The sequence below is a fragment of the Mesoplodon bidens genome (genome assembly GCF_964165515.1).
Source record: "Mesoplodon bidens genome assembly, chromosome: 1".
Lineage (NCBI taxonomy): Eukaryota > Metazoa > Chordata > Mammalia > Artiodactyla > Ziphiidae > Mesoplodon > Mesoplodon bidens.
The window spans coordinates 27,122,283-27,141,964 of NC_138176.1; the positions used below are offsets into that span (position 1 = coordinate 27,122,283).

General features: G+C 41.3%; 1 protein-coding gene across 4 annotated transcripts in view; it reads right to left on the reverse strand.

Moving 5' to 3' along the window:
• CNNM2 (cyclin and CBS domain divalent metal cation transport mediator 2) overlaps positions 1 to 19,281 on the reverse strand; it is a 153,820-nt gene extending 134,539 nt beyond the window's left edge. For all 4 annotated transcript variants that reach the window (XR_014015369.1, XM_081228477.1, XM_081228476.1 and 1 more), the window contains exon 1: positions 17,430 to 19,281. Coding sequence is in view for 3 of the 4 variants with exons in the window: in XM_081228477.1 (XP_081084603.1) it covers positions 17,430 to 19,050 (1,621 nt within the window). In the remaining variant the exon portion in view is untranslated. The remainder of the gene's footprint in view (positions 1 to 17,429) is intronic.
• Between the last annotated feature and the right edge of the window lie 401 nt (positions 19,282 to 19,682).

The following is a 19,682-nucleotide window of genomic DNA, read 5'->3' on the forward strand; positions in this document are numbered from 1 at the left end:
AAGGAAGTAAATTCTAACATACACTACGACATGGATGAACCTTGAGGACATTATGCTAAGTGAAATAAGCCAGTCACAAAAGACGCTGTATGATTCCACTCACGTGAGGTACCCAGTGTAGTCAAATTCAGAGACAAAGTAGAATGGTGGTTGCCAGGGCCTGGGGTGGGGAGGGATGGGGAGTCGTTGTTTAATGGGTACAGAGTTTTAGTTCTGCAAGATGAAAAGAGTTCTGAAGATTGGTTTGCACAACAATGAGAGTGTACTTAACGCTACTAAACTATACACTTAAAAATGGTTAAGATGGTATATTGTATGTGTATCTACCATAATTTTTTTAATTCATAAAAGTTTATAATTAAAAAAATATTTTTAGATGAGCATCTCTATGTTTTAAGTTTTACATGCATTTCTGATAGTTCCTGTGATGAGATTTCTTTAAGTAGAGCTACTAGACGAAAGGGCGTGCAAAAAGCATCAGGTTCTTAAGCATATTGCCAAATTACCTTCTAGGAAGATCATCACACCATTAATATTATAACAGAGTCTCACACCACACCCTCAATAATATTCACTTCAATCATTCAACAATATTTTTTGTGCCCAGCCCTGTTGTAGGCCCTGGGAATACAGGTGGGAGCAAGACAGACAAAAGTCCCTGCCCTCATGGAGCATATGTTCTGGTGAGAGAAGCAGGCCAAAAAATTTAAAATTAAAAAAGAAAAAAAAGTAAACAAAAGATATGATATAGGGCTTCCCTGGTGGCTCAGTGGTTGGGAGTCCGCCTGCCAGTGAGAGGGACGCGGGTTCGTGCCCCAGTCTGGGGGGATCCCACGTGCCGCGGAGCGGCTGGGCCCGTGATCCATGGCCGCGGGGCCTGCGCGTCCGGAGCCTGTGCTCCACAACGGGAGAGGCCGCAGCGGTGAGAGGCCCGCGCACCGCAAAAAAAAAAAAAAAAAAGATATGATATAGTATGGGGCAAAGGAAGAAAAAAATAAAGAAGGGAAAGCAGATGACCATTGCAGAGGAGGGACTGAAATTTTAGATAGGAAGGCCACAGACAGCCTCACTGACTTGGTGAAATCTGAGTAAAGATCTGAAGGAAGGAAGCGAGCCATAAAGCTATCTGGGGGAAGGGCATTCCAGGGACAGGGAACAGCAACTACAAAGACCCTAAAGCAGGCCTAGAATGCCCCCAGTATCCAAGAAACAGCCAGAAGGCCACTGTGGTCGAAACAAAGAGTCAGGGAAAAAGTAGTAGGAGATGCAGTCAGAGAAGAGGTCATGGGGCCTTGATAACTGTACACTATCATTCTCTCTTTTAGTTTCAATTTGATTTCATTATGGTAAGAATGCTTAATACGAGATCTACCCTCTTAACAAAATTTTAAGTGTACAATGTAGTATTGTTAACTATGGATACAATGTTGTATAGCAGACATTTGGAACTCATTCATCTTACTTTTATCATTTTTTTCTATCCTGGCTATTTTGATAGGTAAAAAGACAACGTATTAGTCTGCTTGAGCTACCATAACAAAATACTATAGAGAATGGCAAAAACAACCGACATTTATTTCTCACAGTTCCAGAGGCTGGGATGTCCACGATCAAGGTGCTGGCAGAGAGCCAGCAGTTCCTGGTGAGAGCCCTCTTCCTGTGTCCTCACATGGCAGAGAGAGGGTAACCTCTGTCTCCTTCTTCCTCGAACCCCATCATGAGGGCCCTACCCTCATGACCTCATCTAACCCCAATTACCTCCCAAAGGCTCCACCTCCAAATACCATCACACTGGGGACTTCAACATATGATTGGGGGTGCGGGGGTGACAGTTCGGTCCACGGAAGATGATATCGTACTATTTTGATTACAGGAGGTTTCTAATAAACTAGTAAGATGAAAATTATGTTTAAGGAAGATCAACTTAGTAGAGGCATACTTGATGAAATAGACAAAATAAGGGGAGCAATCCTGGAAGTTTTACAATAATCAAGATGAAGAGATTGATTCATTCATTCATTGAAAATGCACTTATGGAGCACCTAAGACAGAGTAGGCACTGAATGAGGCACAAATAAAAGCAACTAAGGGCTGCAGTAGTAGAAGCTGGAATGGGAAGAAAACAAAAACTGTGAGAGGTATTTTCAAACAATGTCAATTAAATTTGGTAACAAGATACAGGGGGCAAAGAGAGTATAAAGTTCCCATGTATTACAAGTTACTTGAGAACAGGAAAAATATCTAAGTCATCTTTGCATCCCACACAGTTTTTTTTATTATGATACTGAATAAATGCTTAAGGATTAAAAGTGAGTCAAAGAAAACATTCTAAAGATGGAAAAAGACCATGGAAGATAAAGACAAAATCTTGGGGAATGCTCAATTAGAAATGGAAGGAAGAAATCAGGAATCTAAAAGGAAAAGGAAGGCGTCAGAGAAACAGGAAGAGAAACAAGACTGTGCTGAAGAGCTAACCTGAATGTGAAAAGCAGCAAAGGGGTCAAGGAAGTGAGGAAGGATGACAACCAAGATGTCGATTTGACAATAAAAGGAGTCACTGGTCATGACAGTTTGAAGCCAGACTGCAGAGGATTAAAGATGAACCCAGGGGCAAGGAAAAGGAAGTAACTACCTGTTCCTTAGGAAATCTTGTAGTAAAAGGATAAAGGAAAACTAGACAGGTAACCATTCCTGAACACACATAACTCTGCCAGAAATGCCTACATTGGCCTCTGCACATGCAGTGACGCTAAGGAAGCTTTAAGGAAGTATTTACAACATTCGCCCTAGTTGGGAGCCTCAAACAACCAGGTGGGTTGAATGAATACAGGAAAGATTCTATCTGTACCATGTATGAAGAGGCAGCAAGTCTTCACAGTTTGCTACTAACAGCTGGTTTGGTAAGTGGCCTTAAGAGGTCAGAGAAAGTAATACCTGTAGTGAGAACTTGGTTTGTTGGATTTTAGCTAACGTGTGCTAAACCAGCTTACGTCAATTAACATTCTTTTTTCTGTTTGTTTAGTCTCACTATGAGACTGTTGGAGGCTCTCCTCAAACATCCGGAGATGTTTGGCTGTCCATTTATATTTAAGAGGGTTATGCTTAAATGCTGGCAAAGGTTCCGTGTCAACTGATGAGCTTCACTGTAGAGTAACCATGCCAAAACTTCTGTATATTTTTAAATATCAAGGAACTGAGTAATAATAAATTTATCTGACTGCCTAATATGCATGGGACTATTTAAGAACACTACTGTTTGTAAGAAAGCAAACATCAATTTCACTTCCTAAAATGCTTAGTTTTCTTGGGAAGCTAGATAAAAGGAATAGAGGCAAAATCCACTGTCATTATTTTATCTCATTTGAAAACACACTTTAGGAAAGATGCCTAAATGACAGCTAACTTATCCTATAAATAAATATAAAGTTTCTGTATACGTTCAGAAAAAGAAAGAAACTCACCTATTTTTATCTATCTGAGATAAATGATGTATAACAGGTGTATAATTTCATAGGAATATAATCAAAGAAATACCTGATCTCATCAAAGTTAAAAAGTCTTTTTATTGTAGCAAATGTATAAGGTAGTCTGGAAACTACTGAGCTTCAAGCATGTATTGTTCCAGTACATTCCTTTTACTCTTTTGTCCCCTTTTAATAATTATTACTGGTTTTACAGTGATGATTTCTTTTTTTTTTTTTTAACTGGGGTATAGTTGGTTTACAATGTTGTGTTAGTTTCTGCTGTACAGCAAAGTAAATCAGCTGTATGTATACATATATCCCCTCCTTTTTGGATTTCCTTCCCATTTGGGTCACCACAGAGTGCTGAGTAGGGTTCCCTGTCCTTTATAGGATGATTTCTATAGATAAAAGGAAGCATCAGTTTCCAGAATCTCAATGTCCCCAAGTGAGAGATATCTCGGGATTACTTTATGCTAAAAGTACAAATGTAGGTGAAACTCAACTACTTCACCAATCTTTTATTTAATAAGGGCAATCAAGTAAGTATCAAACAGCTTCATTCCAGGCAGTCCAGATACAAATCTAAACTGGATTTTGTCAAATGATAACATGTTTTGAAAACAAATGCAACACAAAAATCTAAATTCCTTTTTTTCAAATACAATATTAATTTTGCTAAGCTGTTGTACATGCACACGTGCACTCACACACATGTATGCATAAACACACACACCTTATGGGTTTTAAAATGATATTCGTTTTTCACTCCAAACACTAAGGATTCCAGTGAGGAAGATAAAATGGCACAAATGACAGCATGGTTGCATTATGACAAAATATTCCATATTTCCTAGGAAAAAAAGGATAAGTTTCACCTAAGTACACTGAATTTCACTTAAATATCAAAATCAGTAGTTCAAGTCACAAAATTTACACTTTTAATAAAATTTTAATGGATTTCATTTTTCCCCAAACATTACAAAACACGTGCTTAAAAAAAAACAACATGGGCTTCCCTGGTGGCGCAGTGGTTGAGAGTCCGCCTGCCGATGCAGGGGACACGGGTTCATGCCCCGGTCTGGGAAGATCCCACATGCCGCAGAGCGGCTAGGCCCGTGAGCCATGGCCGCTGAGCCTGTGCGTCCGGAGCCTGTGCTCCTCAAGGGGAGAGGCCACAACAGTGAGAGGCCCGCCTACCGCAAAAAAAAAAAAAAAAAAAAAAAAAAAAAAACATGATGGGATTAACATATGTATAAAATAGATAATCAGGATTTCCCTGCTGGCACAGTGCTTAAGAATCCGCCTGCCAATGCAGGGGACACAGGTTCGATCCCTGGTCCGGGAGGATCCCACATGCTGTGGAGCAACTGAGCCCATGTGCCACAACTACTGAGCCCGTGCTCTAGAACCTGTGCCGCAACTACTGAGCCCGTGTGCTACAACTACTGAGCCCGCACGCCTAGAGCCCATGCTCCACAACAAAAGAAGTCACCAATGAGAAGCCCGCACACTGCAATGAAGAGTAGCTCCCACTCACCACAACTAGAGAAAGCCCACGCGCAGCAACTAAGACCCAACACAGCCAAAAATAAATAAAATTAAAAAAAAAAAAAGAATTAACAAGGACCTACTATATAGCACAGGGAACTAATAACCTATAAGGGAAAAGAATCTGAAAAAGAATATAACTGAATCACTGTGCTGTACACCCTAAACTTACACAATATTGTAAATCAACTACACTTCAATAAAAAAATTAAAAAAAAAAACTTCAAGCAACAAAGAAAAACATACTTCCTCCCCTAAAACCCACCATCAAGAGGTAGTCATTTTCAATTAATATTTTAGTAAATGTTCTTCTAGCCTTTGCAGGTAAATGTATGTACACAGGAAGAAGGAAGTAAAAATTTTAAAGAAAAAACTTAGCAGATGGCCCACACAATATGATGGTAATAGTATTTTACCCAATTGATTTGCTTGCAGCAGAATCTCACCCCCACCGCAAACAATCTCATGCCCCTAAAGTATAACCACTGGAGCAAGAAAAATCTCTCTGCTCAGTAATCAACTCTATAGAGACCAGATTATTCCTGCCATGCCTTAAATCAAGGTGGTACACTAGTGACTAAAGGAAGCAAATCTTGAAGGAGATGAGAGAGCATGTTTTCTCATTCTAGCTGTTTTTAATGTTACCTCTAAAAACCTGCTCAAATACTTCCATCTCTTGTATGGTTCTCAGTACTGCCTAAGCCCCGAATGCCATTCTGCAGAGGCTCCAAGTTGAGTCAGCACATTGTTTTTATGATTGCAGATGGGCAAATGGAAAAACTGAGGCTTTGCACACTCCCATAAAGATCAGATGATGCCCTCAGTCTGTCTTTGCTAGCATGGGAAAACATTCTCTCTCTCAGATTACCAGCCCCCCCCCCACCCCCGCACTCCCCGCACAAAAAAAGAAAAAAAAAAAAAAAAAAGAGCATAGAGTTTCATTTTGTCTCTTCTGGTTACCTGGTACCCCAAAACCTCAAGAATCATACTGACAATGACAGTACGAAATGCAGAATGACTAAAAGTCAGGGTTTTTCCTAGTCTCTGTATAAACGACCCAAAGAAAAACCCTTGGTAAAATGGGGCCTGGAGAAGAAAGGCACTACAGAACCACTTAGATACTAAGCAAATGCAGCCTTTTCTGTGCTCATCTTCTAGCCCAAATCCCAAGTCTGATACAAAACCACTCTAAACATTAGACAGAAACAAATTAACTTTTAAATTCCCAAGCTCCAGCCAGCTATATTTTTGGTCTCTTTGACACATTTCATACAGCCTATTTCTTTTTTTGTATATCTAATCTGAATCTGAAATAGAAATGTTACTCTTTCCTAACAAATTTCCCAAAGAATGACAATGTCAGTCGTCAATAGAGCTTCACTCTATACATATGAAAGTGTTAAGTAAAAATGATTAACTTTTTTTAAGGAAAAAATAAAGTCCACTACAATCAAATGAAACATAAGGTAACCCCCCCAAAATTCACATATTTTTGAAAAGCACTTTCTTATTTTAAGAACCATGTGTTACCTAATAAATGAGTTCAGCAAGGTTGCAGCCTACAAGATCAATATACAGAAATAGATTATATTTCTATATACTACCTATGAACAATCTAAAAATAAAAGTAATAAAACAATTCCATTTACAATAGCATCAAAAAATTTTTATTCCAAGTATTTTATTTAACAAAAAGATTTCAAATACACTGAAAAATACAAAACATTGTTGAAGGAAATTAAAGAAGTCCTAAATAAATGGAAAGATATCCCATATTCATGGATGAAAGATTTAATATTGTTAACACTGCAATACTCCCCAAATTGATCTACAGATTCAATGCAATCTCTATCAAAATTCCAACTGCCTTTGCAGAAATGGACAAGAAGATCCATGAAAAATTCATACAGAAATGCAAGCAATCCTGACAATCAAAATCACCATGAAAAAGACAAAGTTGGAGAATTCATACTTCCCGATTTCAAAACTTAGTACAAGGGACTTCCCTGGTGGCGCAGTGGTTGAGAATCTGCCTGCCAATGCGGGGGACATGGGTTCGATCCCTGGTCCAGGAGGATCCCACATGCCGTGGAGCAACTGAGCCCATGAGCCACAACCACTGAGCCCACATGCTGCAACTGCTGAGGCCCACACGCCTGGAGCCCACGCTCCACAACAGGAGAGGCCACTGCAATGAGAGGCCAGCGCACTGCAGGAAGAGTGGCCCCTGCTCGCAACAACTAGAGAAAGCCCATGCACAGCAATGAAGACCCAATGCAGCCAAAAATAAGTAAGTAAATACATTAAAAAATTTATTTAAAAAATAAATAAATGTATTTATTAAAAAAAAAAAACTTAGTAAAAAGCTACAAGAACCAAAAGAGTGTGGTGCTGACATATGAAGACATAGATCAGTGGAACAGAATTTAGAATCCAGAAATAAACCCTCACATTTATGGTAAACTGACTTGTGACAAGGATGCCAAGATAATTCAATGGGGAAAAGGTAGTTTTTTCAACAGATGGTGCTGGAACAACATGATATTCACATGCAAAAGGATGAAGTTAGACCCCTATTTCACAGCACATACAAAAATTAACTCAAAATGGATTAAAGGCCTAAATGTAAAAGATAACCTATGAAAGTCTTAGAAGATAACACAGGCATAAAACTTTGTGACCTGCTACCAAACGTAAGGTAGATAGATAGTGGGAAGCAGCCGCAGAGCACAGGGAGATCAACTCGGTGCTTTGTGACCGCCTGGAGGGGTGGGATGGGGAGGGTGGGAGGGAGGGAGATGCATGAGGGAAGGGATGTGGGAACAGATGTATATGTATGACTGATTCACTTTGTTATAAAGCAGAAACTAATTTAAAAAAAAACAAAAAAAACTTTGTGACCTGGGACTGGACAATGGTTTCTTAGATATGACAATAAAAACAAAGCAACAAAAGAAAAAAAAGAAAGAAAGAAATTGGACTTCATCAAAATTAAAACTTTTCTGCTTCAAAGGTTACTACCAAGAAAGTGAAAAGACAACCCACAGAATATGAGAAAATATTTGCAAGTTATATACCTGGTAAGAAACTAGTATGTAGAATACATAAAGAACTATTACAATTCAATAATAAAAAGACACAATTAAAAATGGGCAAAATATCTGAAGAGACTTTTCTCCAAAAAAGATAAACAAATGGCCAATAAGCACATGAAGTGATGCTCAACATCATTAGCCATTAGGAAAATACAAATCAAAACCACAATGAGACGGGACTTCCCTGGTGGTCAAGTGGCTAAAGACTCTGCGCTCCCAATGCAGGGGGCCTGGGTTCAATCCCTGGTCAGGGAACTAGATCCCACATGCATGCCGCAACTAAAGATCCCATGTGCCGCAACTAAGACCCAGCCCAGCCAAAAAACACAAAAACAAAAAACACAATGAGATACCACTTCACACCTACTAGGATGGCTATAATTAAACAAACAAACAAACAAATCACAATAACAAGAGTTGGCAAGAATATGGAGAAATTGGAACTCTCATACCTTACTGGTGGGAATGTAAAATGGTACAGCCACTTTGGAAAACAGTTCGGCAGTTTCTCAACGAGTTAAAAATAGAGTTACCATATGGCCCAGACAGCCTACTTCTAGTTATCCACCCAAGAGAATTGAAAACTTATGTCCACACAAAAACATGTATACCAGTAGTCACAGTAGCATTATTTATAATGACCAAAAACTAGAAACAGCCTAAATGTCCATCTACTGATGGGTGGATAAACAAAATGTGGTATATCCATAAAACAGAATATTATTTGACCATAAAAAATGAATGAATTGGGGCTTCCCTGGTGGCGCAGTGGTTGAGAGTCTGCCTGCTGATGCAGGGGACACGGGTTCATGCCCCGGTCCGGGAGGATCCCACATGCCGCGGAGCGGCTGGGCCCGTGAGCCATGGCCGCTAAGCCTGCGCGTCCGGAGCCTGTGCTCCGCAACGGGAGAGGCCACGACAGTGAGAGGCCCACACACCACAAAAAAAAAAAAAAAAAAAAGAATGAATGAAATACTGATACATGCTACATGTATGTACTTGGATGTACTGATACATGCCATATGGATGTACATGGATGAATCTTGAAAACACTACACTAAGTAAAAGAAGCCAGACAGAAAAGGCCACATTGTGTTTGCTTTCATTTATATGAAATGTCCAGAACAGGCAAATTCATAGAGACAGAAAGTAGATTAACACTTTCCAGGGACTGTGGGGAGAGGAGAATGGAAAGTGACTACTGATGGGTTTCTTTCTGGAGTAGAAAATGTTCTGGAAGTAGACAGTAGTGATGGCTGTACACCTTGTGAATACACTAAAAATCACCAGGTTGTACACTTTAAAAGGGTGAATTTTGTGGTATGTGAATTATATCTCAATTTAAAAAAAATTTAAAGTAACCATTTGTTTCAGCAGTAAAATGTTCCTAAGGAGAAATGGAATAATATGAGTTCTCTGTTAGTAAAGGTTAGTTTTCCCTAAGCCCAGGACTCATAATGTTCTCAGCAGATGTGAATTTTTTCCAGGTATGTTATTCTACAAGGTTAACAAAGGGAATTTTGCAAAGACTGGCTATGATTACCCTATCCTAACACATCAACAATTAACACTTTTTCCATGTTTCCTTTCAGTCCGTATACATGTATATTTTTACATATTGATAATCTATGCAAAATAATCAGCAAAAATTTTCCCATACTGCTACATGGCTTTCAAAATGATCATTAAATGGTTGTGATTAGTTGACACCTACAATTTTCTTAACTCCTTCCCCTCCATGTCCGTCTTGAAGTGTTAGATATATTTAAGTTATCTCGAATTTTTCACTATTTCTAGATTTCTTTTTTTTTTTTTTTTGCAATATACATACAACATGAAAAGCCAACATAGCTCTTTTCTTCTCTTGAATTATATCACTGAATTAAGATTTCCAGGGGATATTACTAAACCCTTTGTAGGACATTTTTATGACTCCTGGTTGCCTTCTAAAAGTATTTAAAAAGTTACATTGCTATAAGCAACAAAAACTTGCTATATTAGACATTGCCATTTTTTACGCTTTTGATGTAATCAATGTTAAAAGATTTTATCTGAGTAATCTAAGATCTTCCTTTAGTCTTCAAACTCTAGTTATTCAAAGGTTTCCAAAATCCATGAGCACTTGTTCTATTTCTTTTAAACTCTGTTGTTTTTTTCAGTCACTTACAGTTAAGGAGAATGAAGAATTTTTTAAAATTCAGCATTCTTACTCTAAGGAGGGTAGAACATGTAATCAATTGCCTTGTTTTCCTTAAAAATATATACACATGTGGCCATCTCATAAGTAACAGCAACCGCTAAAAAAGCCTAGAATTCAATCACAATAAAAAGAAAAACCTAACAATTAGCCACTTTCAAGATTTCAACATCCAGGGTAACTCCTTGGCGGTCCAGCGGTTAGGACTCGGCTCTTTCACTGCCGTGGCCCGGGTTCAATCCCTGGTTGGGGAACTAAGATCCCGCCAACCGCAGCGGCCAAAAAAAAAAAGATTTCAAAATTCATAACAACTGTCAGCACACATGGCCCAAGGTGTCTCTCTTGACTTGCAATCTTTAGTCTAGAGAAAGACCAAGAACAACGTGGAAGAGTCTACAGAGCCATTACATAAAGATAATGGTTAACTGAGCACTAAGTGCCAAGTACTACTAGAAGCATTTTCATATTCATTATCACATGAATCCTTACTAAGTACCTTATGAGTTACAAAATATCCCATTTTACTATGGAAAAAACTGAGGCTTAAAGAGGCTAAGTTACTTGTCCAAAGTAGATCCAGGAAGAGCACATTTTTCTTAACCTTTATGCTAGCAGGTGGTATCCTCCCCACAGGATGTGAATTAAAAAAAAAAAAAAAAATCCCACCTAGGTCTGACAGCAAGAGGGGGTTAAGTATGAAGAAATGAGGATCTCACCATCATTACAGCAGTATTTATGATCAACGGTTGCACAGATGTAAAAGTGGGGGAGAGTCAGCACCCCCATTATCTCCATCAAGCCCTAAGCCAATCTAATAAACATATCATCTACAGAAGATGCTTGTTCTTTCTTCCCCTTCCACAGCCTGCCACCCCTAACATCTCTCTATGTAGACATTCTGGAGGTGCCAGTGATGTGATTTGAAAGAAAGAATGCTTATTGTCTCTCCTTTGCAGTGTTGGTAGGATTTGGGGTTTTGCATTTGCGTTCTGAGAAAAAGATGATGAAAAGACAATACTAAAATTGTATTCAATCCCAGTCATCCATTTCCATGTATTTAGTTTAATAAATGTTCTTTATATGCCAAGCAAATCTTACTGGAATTGATGCTGACTACCAATTAAAATACATGCATTTAGAGAAAAGGGCCCTTTAGAAAGAAATATACTACTTTATATGTAACTAAGGTACTGTAAACATCTAATTTGAGTCCAGAGGTTTGTTCTTAAAAGTTTAAGTAGTTCAAAAGCGAACAAAACCATAAAATATTACGTTGGCTCAGTCTATTTTGTGCATTTTCCTGGTTAAAAATATTTTAAACTTGTTTAGGTTTGCTAATAATTAAAATTCACGGGTAAGTCACAGTAGTTTGGAATGTTTCAGAATTTAAATAATTCTGAGGCCCTTTTGAGGGGAAGGGGCAGGTGCTAAGTAATCCCCATAAAAACCAAAAGAAAAAGCAAAACAAGATCCTTTCCTGTTTTGTCCAGATCATACTAAGTCAGAGCTGATATTCACCTATGGTGTCTACTGACCTAAAAGGCTTCGGTGATTCTAATACAAATAACCCCCAAGTCAGACTGGATCATCTGAAAGAATTTAGCTTACATTATAAAAAACCTGAAAAAAGGGGCCCACAGATGTATGAATGGAACACATGCTTCAAACGCTTTGATGACTATTTCAATGGAAACTTCACAGACCTGTACCCTGAACAAAAATTAAAAGCGCCAAAGAAGTTTCACCCCATAGTCCCAAATCCAATCTTCATTACTGTCACAGAAGAAATAACAACAACAACAACAAAATCATTCGAGGATATCTAAAACAAGTTAACTCAAAAGAAAAAGAAATAGCTTACACTGAACTACCTGAGGCTTCAGGTAGATATCAATACCCATTTCTTAAAACACACTCGTAGTCTAACCTTAGCAGAGTAGAAAAACTCAATTAAAGTAAACTAAAATAAAATGAGGTCACACATTCAGACTTATTTTCCATGTAACAAAATGCCCGTCAAAGATGGTTTGAATGCTGGATATCGAAACTATTGACATGAAAAATCACAAGGCAAATAAAACCAATGGCAAACCTATGTATTTGCTTTTTCAGTGATGCGGCTGCCTTTAACAAGAGTTTAAAGGTACCTTGAACTTGGAACCAGAAGTCCTGCTTGTTGGAATGGAGAGAACTCCATGCTAGAGTCAGGGACATAGGTTTTAGTCCTGTTGATGCTATTAGCTAGGTGGGTAGCCCTAAGCAAGTCACTTAGCTTTCTCTCCTCAGGGTTTACTTTCCTTATTTAAGAGGTTGACTAGACCAATGTTTCCTAAACTCACCTAATCACAAGAATTACCTCAGAGTAACTGTTAACAGTATGGATTCCAAACCCCCTTCCCTAAGAGATTCTGGTTGAGGAGGTCTCTGAGTGAGGCTTAGGAACTAATTCTTAATAAGTGATCCAAGTAAGTTTTATCATCTGGTAACCTTCACAAACACTGGACTGGATGATCCATGAGCTGCCTGACTTCCAGCTCTGGTTCTATACTATCTGGATGTTTCAAAATGATGTTCTAAAAATATGCAAAATTATAAGAGTATCACATGTGTTATTGCAAAAAGTTAATAAACATACAAGCTCAAAGAAACAAATACATCCACCCCTTCACCCTCAACACCATTCATACTTTTAAACATCAATAAAGACATCCTCCTAGATTCTAGGCAAGTGGAACACTTTATTTGGTGAGGAAAAAAGTTTTAAATATTAAACTCTCAGCACATTAATATGGAAAGACTTGTGTTATAGGAAGAGAGAATTGTACACCAAATGTTGTAAGTGAAAACTACACATTGCATTCTTCCCTTAAAGAACATTATCTGATGAGCTTACCTGTTCCTAGTTTTAAAAAAGCTAAAAAACAGCCTGTCTGTCTCTAGCAGCTATGAAACAGCCAGTGAGCTCTGCAATACTGGAATGCAATTGTTACAAAGCTAAAAGAAACAAAACAAAGCAAAACAAACAAACAACTAGGTGGCTCAGAGCCCACTACCTTTTGTTAGGAAGGTTTTGTCAGGTATAGGGAGAGCGTCCAGGGCACTTTCTGCACACAAAGGTAGCAACCTTATTTAAGTCTTCCTTCCTCTACACTACGTTGCTTTAGATGTTTTTTCCAAAATTCTCATAATCCACTAGTGGGATTTACTTTTACTCTCTGTTTTAGATTTATAAATAACTATAAAACTCACAAAAGAAAAAGACTGACGGCGTGGACCACAGGGGGGCAGGGCTGTACAGGATGCTCCCTGGCAACCGTTTGTCACATAAGTGGCTACAAAAGATGTAAATAAAATCAAGATTGAAACACAAAACTGGATTTGGGTCAGCCTTGCAACACAAACAGATATGAGACTAAGAGTGAAACATGACTACATACTTCAGCTATTAGTCAAACACCACAGTGTTAGCATAAAACACTGTCAAAGTGAATCTTGATGCTTGACCTGCAAATAGTGGAAATGGAATTGTTTAGATTTATGGTCATACAGGCCAAAAATTGACTTAACAGTGAAAGTGGGGACACCAACTGTTAGGTACAACATCACAGAAGCACTGGGTTTAAGGCCATATATATGTCTAAATACATTTCTGTGTTTGTTGCTCTCAAGAAGCCCTGAGGCAATGCTTTGACCAAACCTCACATTCAATTAAAACAGAAATGTAAAATCAGGATCAAGGGGATCAGCATAATAGAATGGTTAAGAGGGCAGGTTTGGCTGTGACACAGACCAAGTTAAAACCCCAAATCAACAAACTACTGAATGACCTTGAACACATCATTTCACCTATGCCTCAATTTCCTCATTTGTAAGATGGAGATGATGCTTTGCTCAGCTATCAGATTTAAACAAGGTGATACATGTAAAGCACTAAGCCCTGTACCTGGTAGAGAGTAAATAAATAGGTAATAATAATAGTAAGCTAACTGTAAAAATTAGCATAATTACTGTCTTCCAACCTCAAGTAAAGCTGTAAGTTTCCTGGCAGCCAGGCAAAAACTTCTAATCATTAGAAAGAAGACATTTACATACACTACATAAAGGTAGCTTTTCATTTCCTTCCACACTACAGAAATTTTCCCCCTCCTTAGTAAAGAATAATTCAGACTAATGATGTAGAGCTATATCCAGGAAAGGCTTCAATGCAGACATTTTTAATTAGAAAGAATAATTTCCAATGAGATCTGGATTAAGGATCTAACCAGTTTGGTAGAGTTACAGTTGGTGTTGTTAGAAGAAAGAGGAAAAAAGAAGAAAAAGCCTTCAAACCACCCCACACACCATTACTCAATAGAGAAAAACAATAGCAGGTTGACTGTTCACATAACTTCATAATTGAATTAGAAAATGAAAAAGAAAAAAAAAATCAGGTGAAATATTTTAACTAACACAAAAGAAAGAAATAACACAGTTATTAGTAAGGTGAAAGTGACCAAACTCATCAAAAAAAGATCAAGGAAGGGAAGGTGAAAAATTAGTTATTCCTACAGTTTCAGTTTCAGTAACAAGCACCCACTCTATCCTTTTAAGATCATGGCTTAAATTTCCCATTTGCAACCAACTTTCTTTGCCCACTCTCCCTAATATGCTACTAGCTTGAATGTACCTTTAATCTGTACTATCTTCTTAACTGAATACATCATTCTGGTTACAGACAAAAATAACATCTTGTGCATTTCTTTTTTAATATAATTCAGGGGAGGGCTTCCCTGGTGGTGCAGTGGTTAAGAATCCACCTCCCAATGCAGGGGACACAGGTTTGAGCCCTGGTCTGGGGAGATCCCACATGCCACAGAGCAACTGAGCCCGTGTGCCTCAACTACTGAGCCTGTGCTCTAGAGCCCGCGAGCCACAACTACTGAGCCCATGCGCCACAACTACTGAAGCCCGTGCACCTAGAGCCCATGCTCCACAACAGAGAGAAGCCACTGCAATGAGAAGCCTTGCGCACCACAACGAAGAGTAGCCCCCACTCGCCGCAACTAGAGAAAGCCCGCATGCAGCAACGAAGATGCAACGCAGCCAAAAATAAAATCATTTTTTAAAAAAATTCATGGGAAAATATTGGCAATTCAATCTTTAAAGGATACATTTCAAAGAAAATTCTGTGAGAAGTAATTTGGGGAGAGGGACAAGTTCTTAGTAAAAATAAATCAGTCATAGGAAAACTGTTCAAGGACAATCAGAAACAAATTTCAAAATAACGCAAATTTTGAAATTTTGAGTTAGGGGAAGGATTAATGAGTTGCAAGGTGCAGAACTAAATTCTCAAAGTGAAAAAAGACACAGAAGTGAAGAAAAGACTTCAGCAGGGAGTACACACCAGTGCTACCAATCCATCAGTAGATATGCAAAAATTCTGAATAATAATAAAAAACCATAGACTATATTATCTGTATCAATATTGGGAAATTTAGCAACAGAAAGAAAATAAAGTATTTCAAAGCCATTTTCAAGCATTTCAAGATATTTTTCTATATTACAGATACTGCAGCAAAATGAAAGAAGAGACTGGTTAGATGCTCTAATTAGCAATTTAGTAGTGAAAGAATAATGACGTCCCCAAAGAAGCTTTGTCACCTAGAGATAATGGACATTTTCTTTTTACTGTTTAAGAATCCAGAAGAATCTCCTTCTGCTTTTAAATGCAAATTACCAATCTCTGAAGCACATTCTGCTCTATTCCTTTATCTGAAAATTACTGCGATGGGATTCTGTTCCAGAGAGAACACCGTTCAGGCAAGAAAATGGAATTAGGACAACTACACACTCTATGTTCAAATCATCACATCCAGTGAGCTGTCACCACTTACACATGACCTTTTTCAGTGGAGAGACCACCATCAGTGATCAAAATTCTACTTGAAGAAGGAAGAGTTAGTTTTGAGGACTATCGGTTCATTAAAGGTTACACACACATTCTAACATAATACATGAACATGCACCAGCATCATAACAATTTAAAAACTCAGTATCCCTTGGCTTTCAAATAACAAAACTAGCTATTTACTGGAAAAGTTTTTAAAGCCAGAATTTCAGTGATAATAGTATGAGTTGCTATTTACCTGTTCATTACATGGTAAAACAAACCAAAAATACCACGATGCGAGAAAGGTGAGCACACCATACTCTGCACTTCTCTTCCCTGGCAAAACTCCCTGGAACAGTGAACAGTGACTTGGAGACATGCTTCAATTTAATGTACCAGGTGATCAAGGTTAAAAAGAACACTTTTAAACCAGAAAGTCTCAGGAAATAAATAAACCATAATAGAGGAATTCATCCCATTGTTAAAGATCCAAGCTTTCTGCCAAAACCACACTTGGTTTGGGAAATTTTATTTGTTGTCAGGTAAACATAAATAGTGAAGAAAGCTAGGTAAGATAGAGCCTCATAAAAGGTAACTTACCTCTAGTCTTTCCAAGTTATATATTAACGAATAGCTTTAGTTTTTAAAAAACCCTCTTTTCTAGCTAAGGCAAGTCATCCAAATGAGTGAATTTTTTTGGTGATACCTGGCTTATCCCATACCATATTCTCAAAAGCGGACCCTAATCTCTCCCACAGGTCACCAGACAACCAGGAACAGAAATTACTGAAAATGCACTTCCAATCTCTGAAGCGCCAGTGATTGTATAGGGTTTAGAAAAGCTGTTTAAACGTTTTCCAAATGCCTGCAATTAGTACATGTCAACCAAATGGCATAGCACGGCACGAGCGGGTCCCTACTTTCATCTACCCACTCAGAATCCGGGCAATGAATGCAGCAGACCTCTCAAGACCAGACTGCAGGGGGGAAGAGTACCATGCACAGAAAATAGGAACCCTGCTTTTTGATATGGGAAAAAGCAAGTGATGGCAGTCTTGTGCTTTTAAAGAACCTAGAAGCGCTTACTAGTTCAATCCATCCCCAAATCCATGCCATCCTTTCAACTTTGCAATTAAAAGAGAAGAGAAATTCCGGTCAATTCGCCTTGGGGGGTTGTTCTGAGGGTAGAGAACTCAAGTAGGGAGGAGGATGGAGAGAGAAAGAGCAAGCCAATGAAAGACAGCAAAATTTCCCACCTTTCTTAAATTCTTCCAGCATAGCGTCCAACTTGGTGTCATTGAAAACAAAGTGCAAGGGGTGGTTATAAAATTTAGTGATGGTTTTCAGGGGAGTACAGTCATCTGGATCCACGAAGGCCAAGTCTTTGACAAAGAGGAGGTCCACGATGTTGGAGCGCTCCCCCTCAAATACTGGAATCCGAGTGTAGCCGCTCTCCATGATCTCCGACATGGTGTTGAAGTCCAGAATGGCTTCGCCGGTGATCATGAAACAGTCCCGGAGGGGAGTCATCACGTCCTCCACGGTCTTCGTGCGGAGCTCCAGCGCCCCTTGGATGATGTTCAGCTCCTCCTTTACGAGGTCGTTGTAGGGGTCTGTGACCCGGAGCATCTCCAGCAGTTTTTCCCGGTTATAGACGGTGCCTATCTCCTGGCCCAGGACGCAGTCCAGCAGCTTGCTTACGGGGTAAGAGGCGGGGAAGGTCATCATCATGAAAAACTTGGTGAGGAAGATGGTGTTGGCCCCCACAGCCAGGCCGTGCCGGGAGCAGATGGCCTGGGGCACGATCTCCCCGAAGATGACGATGCCGATGGTGGAGACCACCACCGCCACGAGGCCTGAGCCAGCTATGTCGTCGAGCAGGATGGTGAGCGTGGTGTTGACCAGCACGTTGCCCAGCAGCAGCGAGCACAGCAGGTAGTTGCCCTGCCTGCGCACGGGCTCGATGCGCTTGGCGTAATTCTTCTCCTTCTCCGTGCCGCAGTTCTGCACGATGCGCAGCTCCATCGGGTCCAGGGCCATGAGTCCCAGGTTGAGGCCGCTGAACATGCCCGATAGGCACAGAAGCAGCGAAATGAAGATCACCTGCAGCCAGAAAGGCAGCAGGAACTTCTTCTCCTCCCCCACGATCATCTTGGTGTCCTCGCCGTCGTGATAAATCCAGGTGGTCTCGGCCCACGGGGGCGGCGGGAGCCCGGCCACCCCGGAGCCGCCCTTGCCCCCGACGGCGCCACCCGCAGACCCCGGGCCGCCGGCGCCCAGGGCTGGCGTGGAGAGCGACGTGCACAGGTAATAGGACTTGCTCTTCTCCATCTTGCGCAGCGGTTTGATCTCGATCTCAATGATGCCTGATGTACGGCGATTGAGAATGATATGGGGCAAGATGATGATATCTGATGTGCGGATGCCGCAGCGCTGGGGGCCGCTGTCCGGCTCCGGCGGCGCAGGGCCCCCCAGCCCGCGCTCGCCCGGGCTGTGGCGCCGCCGCTCATGCTCTGTGAAAGCAATGCGGGACCATGTCTCGTTGTTGATGTTCTGCCCGTACACCCGCAGCTTGACCCGGGTCCGCTCGCTCACCCGCAGCGCCCCCCCTTCCATGAACGACACGTCGTTCGTGTCCTCCAGCCGCAACCCGATGATCACAGTCTCCTCGTTCTCGCCCGCCGCTGCGCAGCCGCCCGCGCCGCAGCAGCAGCTCAGCAGAAGCAGCGGCAACAGCCGTCCAGCCGCCGCCTGCAGGACCCCCCGGCCGCGAGCGCTGAGGCTGCGGCGCGCCGCCATCTTCCAAGTGGGCAGTGCGGCGGCTGCCTGCCCGCCCGCCATCTTTACTTCGGGTTCACAAGTGCCCCAGCCAATCATAGGGTGGCTGCTCCAGCTGCGGCTTCATCCTTCCCACCCGGCGGCGCGAGCGCAGGCACCGGCCCCTGGGCGAGACTGCAACGCAGTGTTCGCACCCACTGCTCAGCAGTCCGCCTCCCTGACTGACACTGACTCGGCCTGGGCCAGCTCAGGAACCTCGAGGCTGGCGGGAGGGGGTAGAGGGGGGAAGAAGTGCCAGCCGCTCCTGCGAGAGGCAGGCAAACCAGCTAGCTAATCACGAGCGGGCGTCCGCCCTCCCTGCCAGGGGGCTGGAATGGGGGCGTGGCCGTGAGCGGCGCCGCGAACCAATAGCAAGATAAATGGGCGGGGAGACGAGGGCCAGCGTCCTCCTCAGCACGCCAAGTTTCCAACTGAAAGGCGCGTGACTCTTGTGTATGTGCGAGGGGAGGAGGTGTGGCCAGCCGGTGCCCGAGAGCCAGTCACAGATGAGAGCTGTACGAAAGGGGGCGGGGCCCTACTTCCGGCTGCCAATGAAAAGGGGCCATTCGCGAGTCCGACAGCCCGGAGGGACCTCGGTAGTACATCCCGGCCCTTGGGTTGCCCCGCTGGACTAATGTCCCGAGGCGGCCCGAGGCGGCTGGTTCTCGCTGCGCCACGCTGCCGGCTTCCGC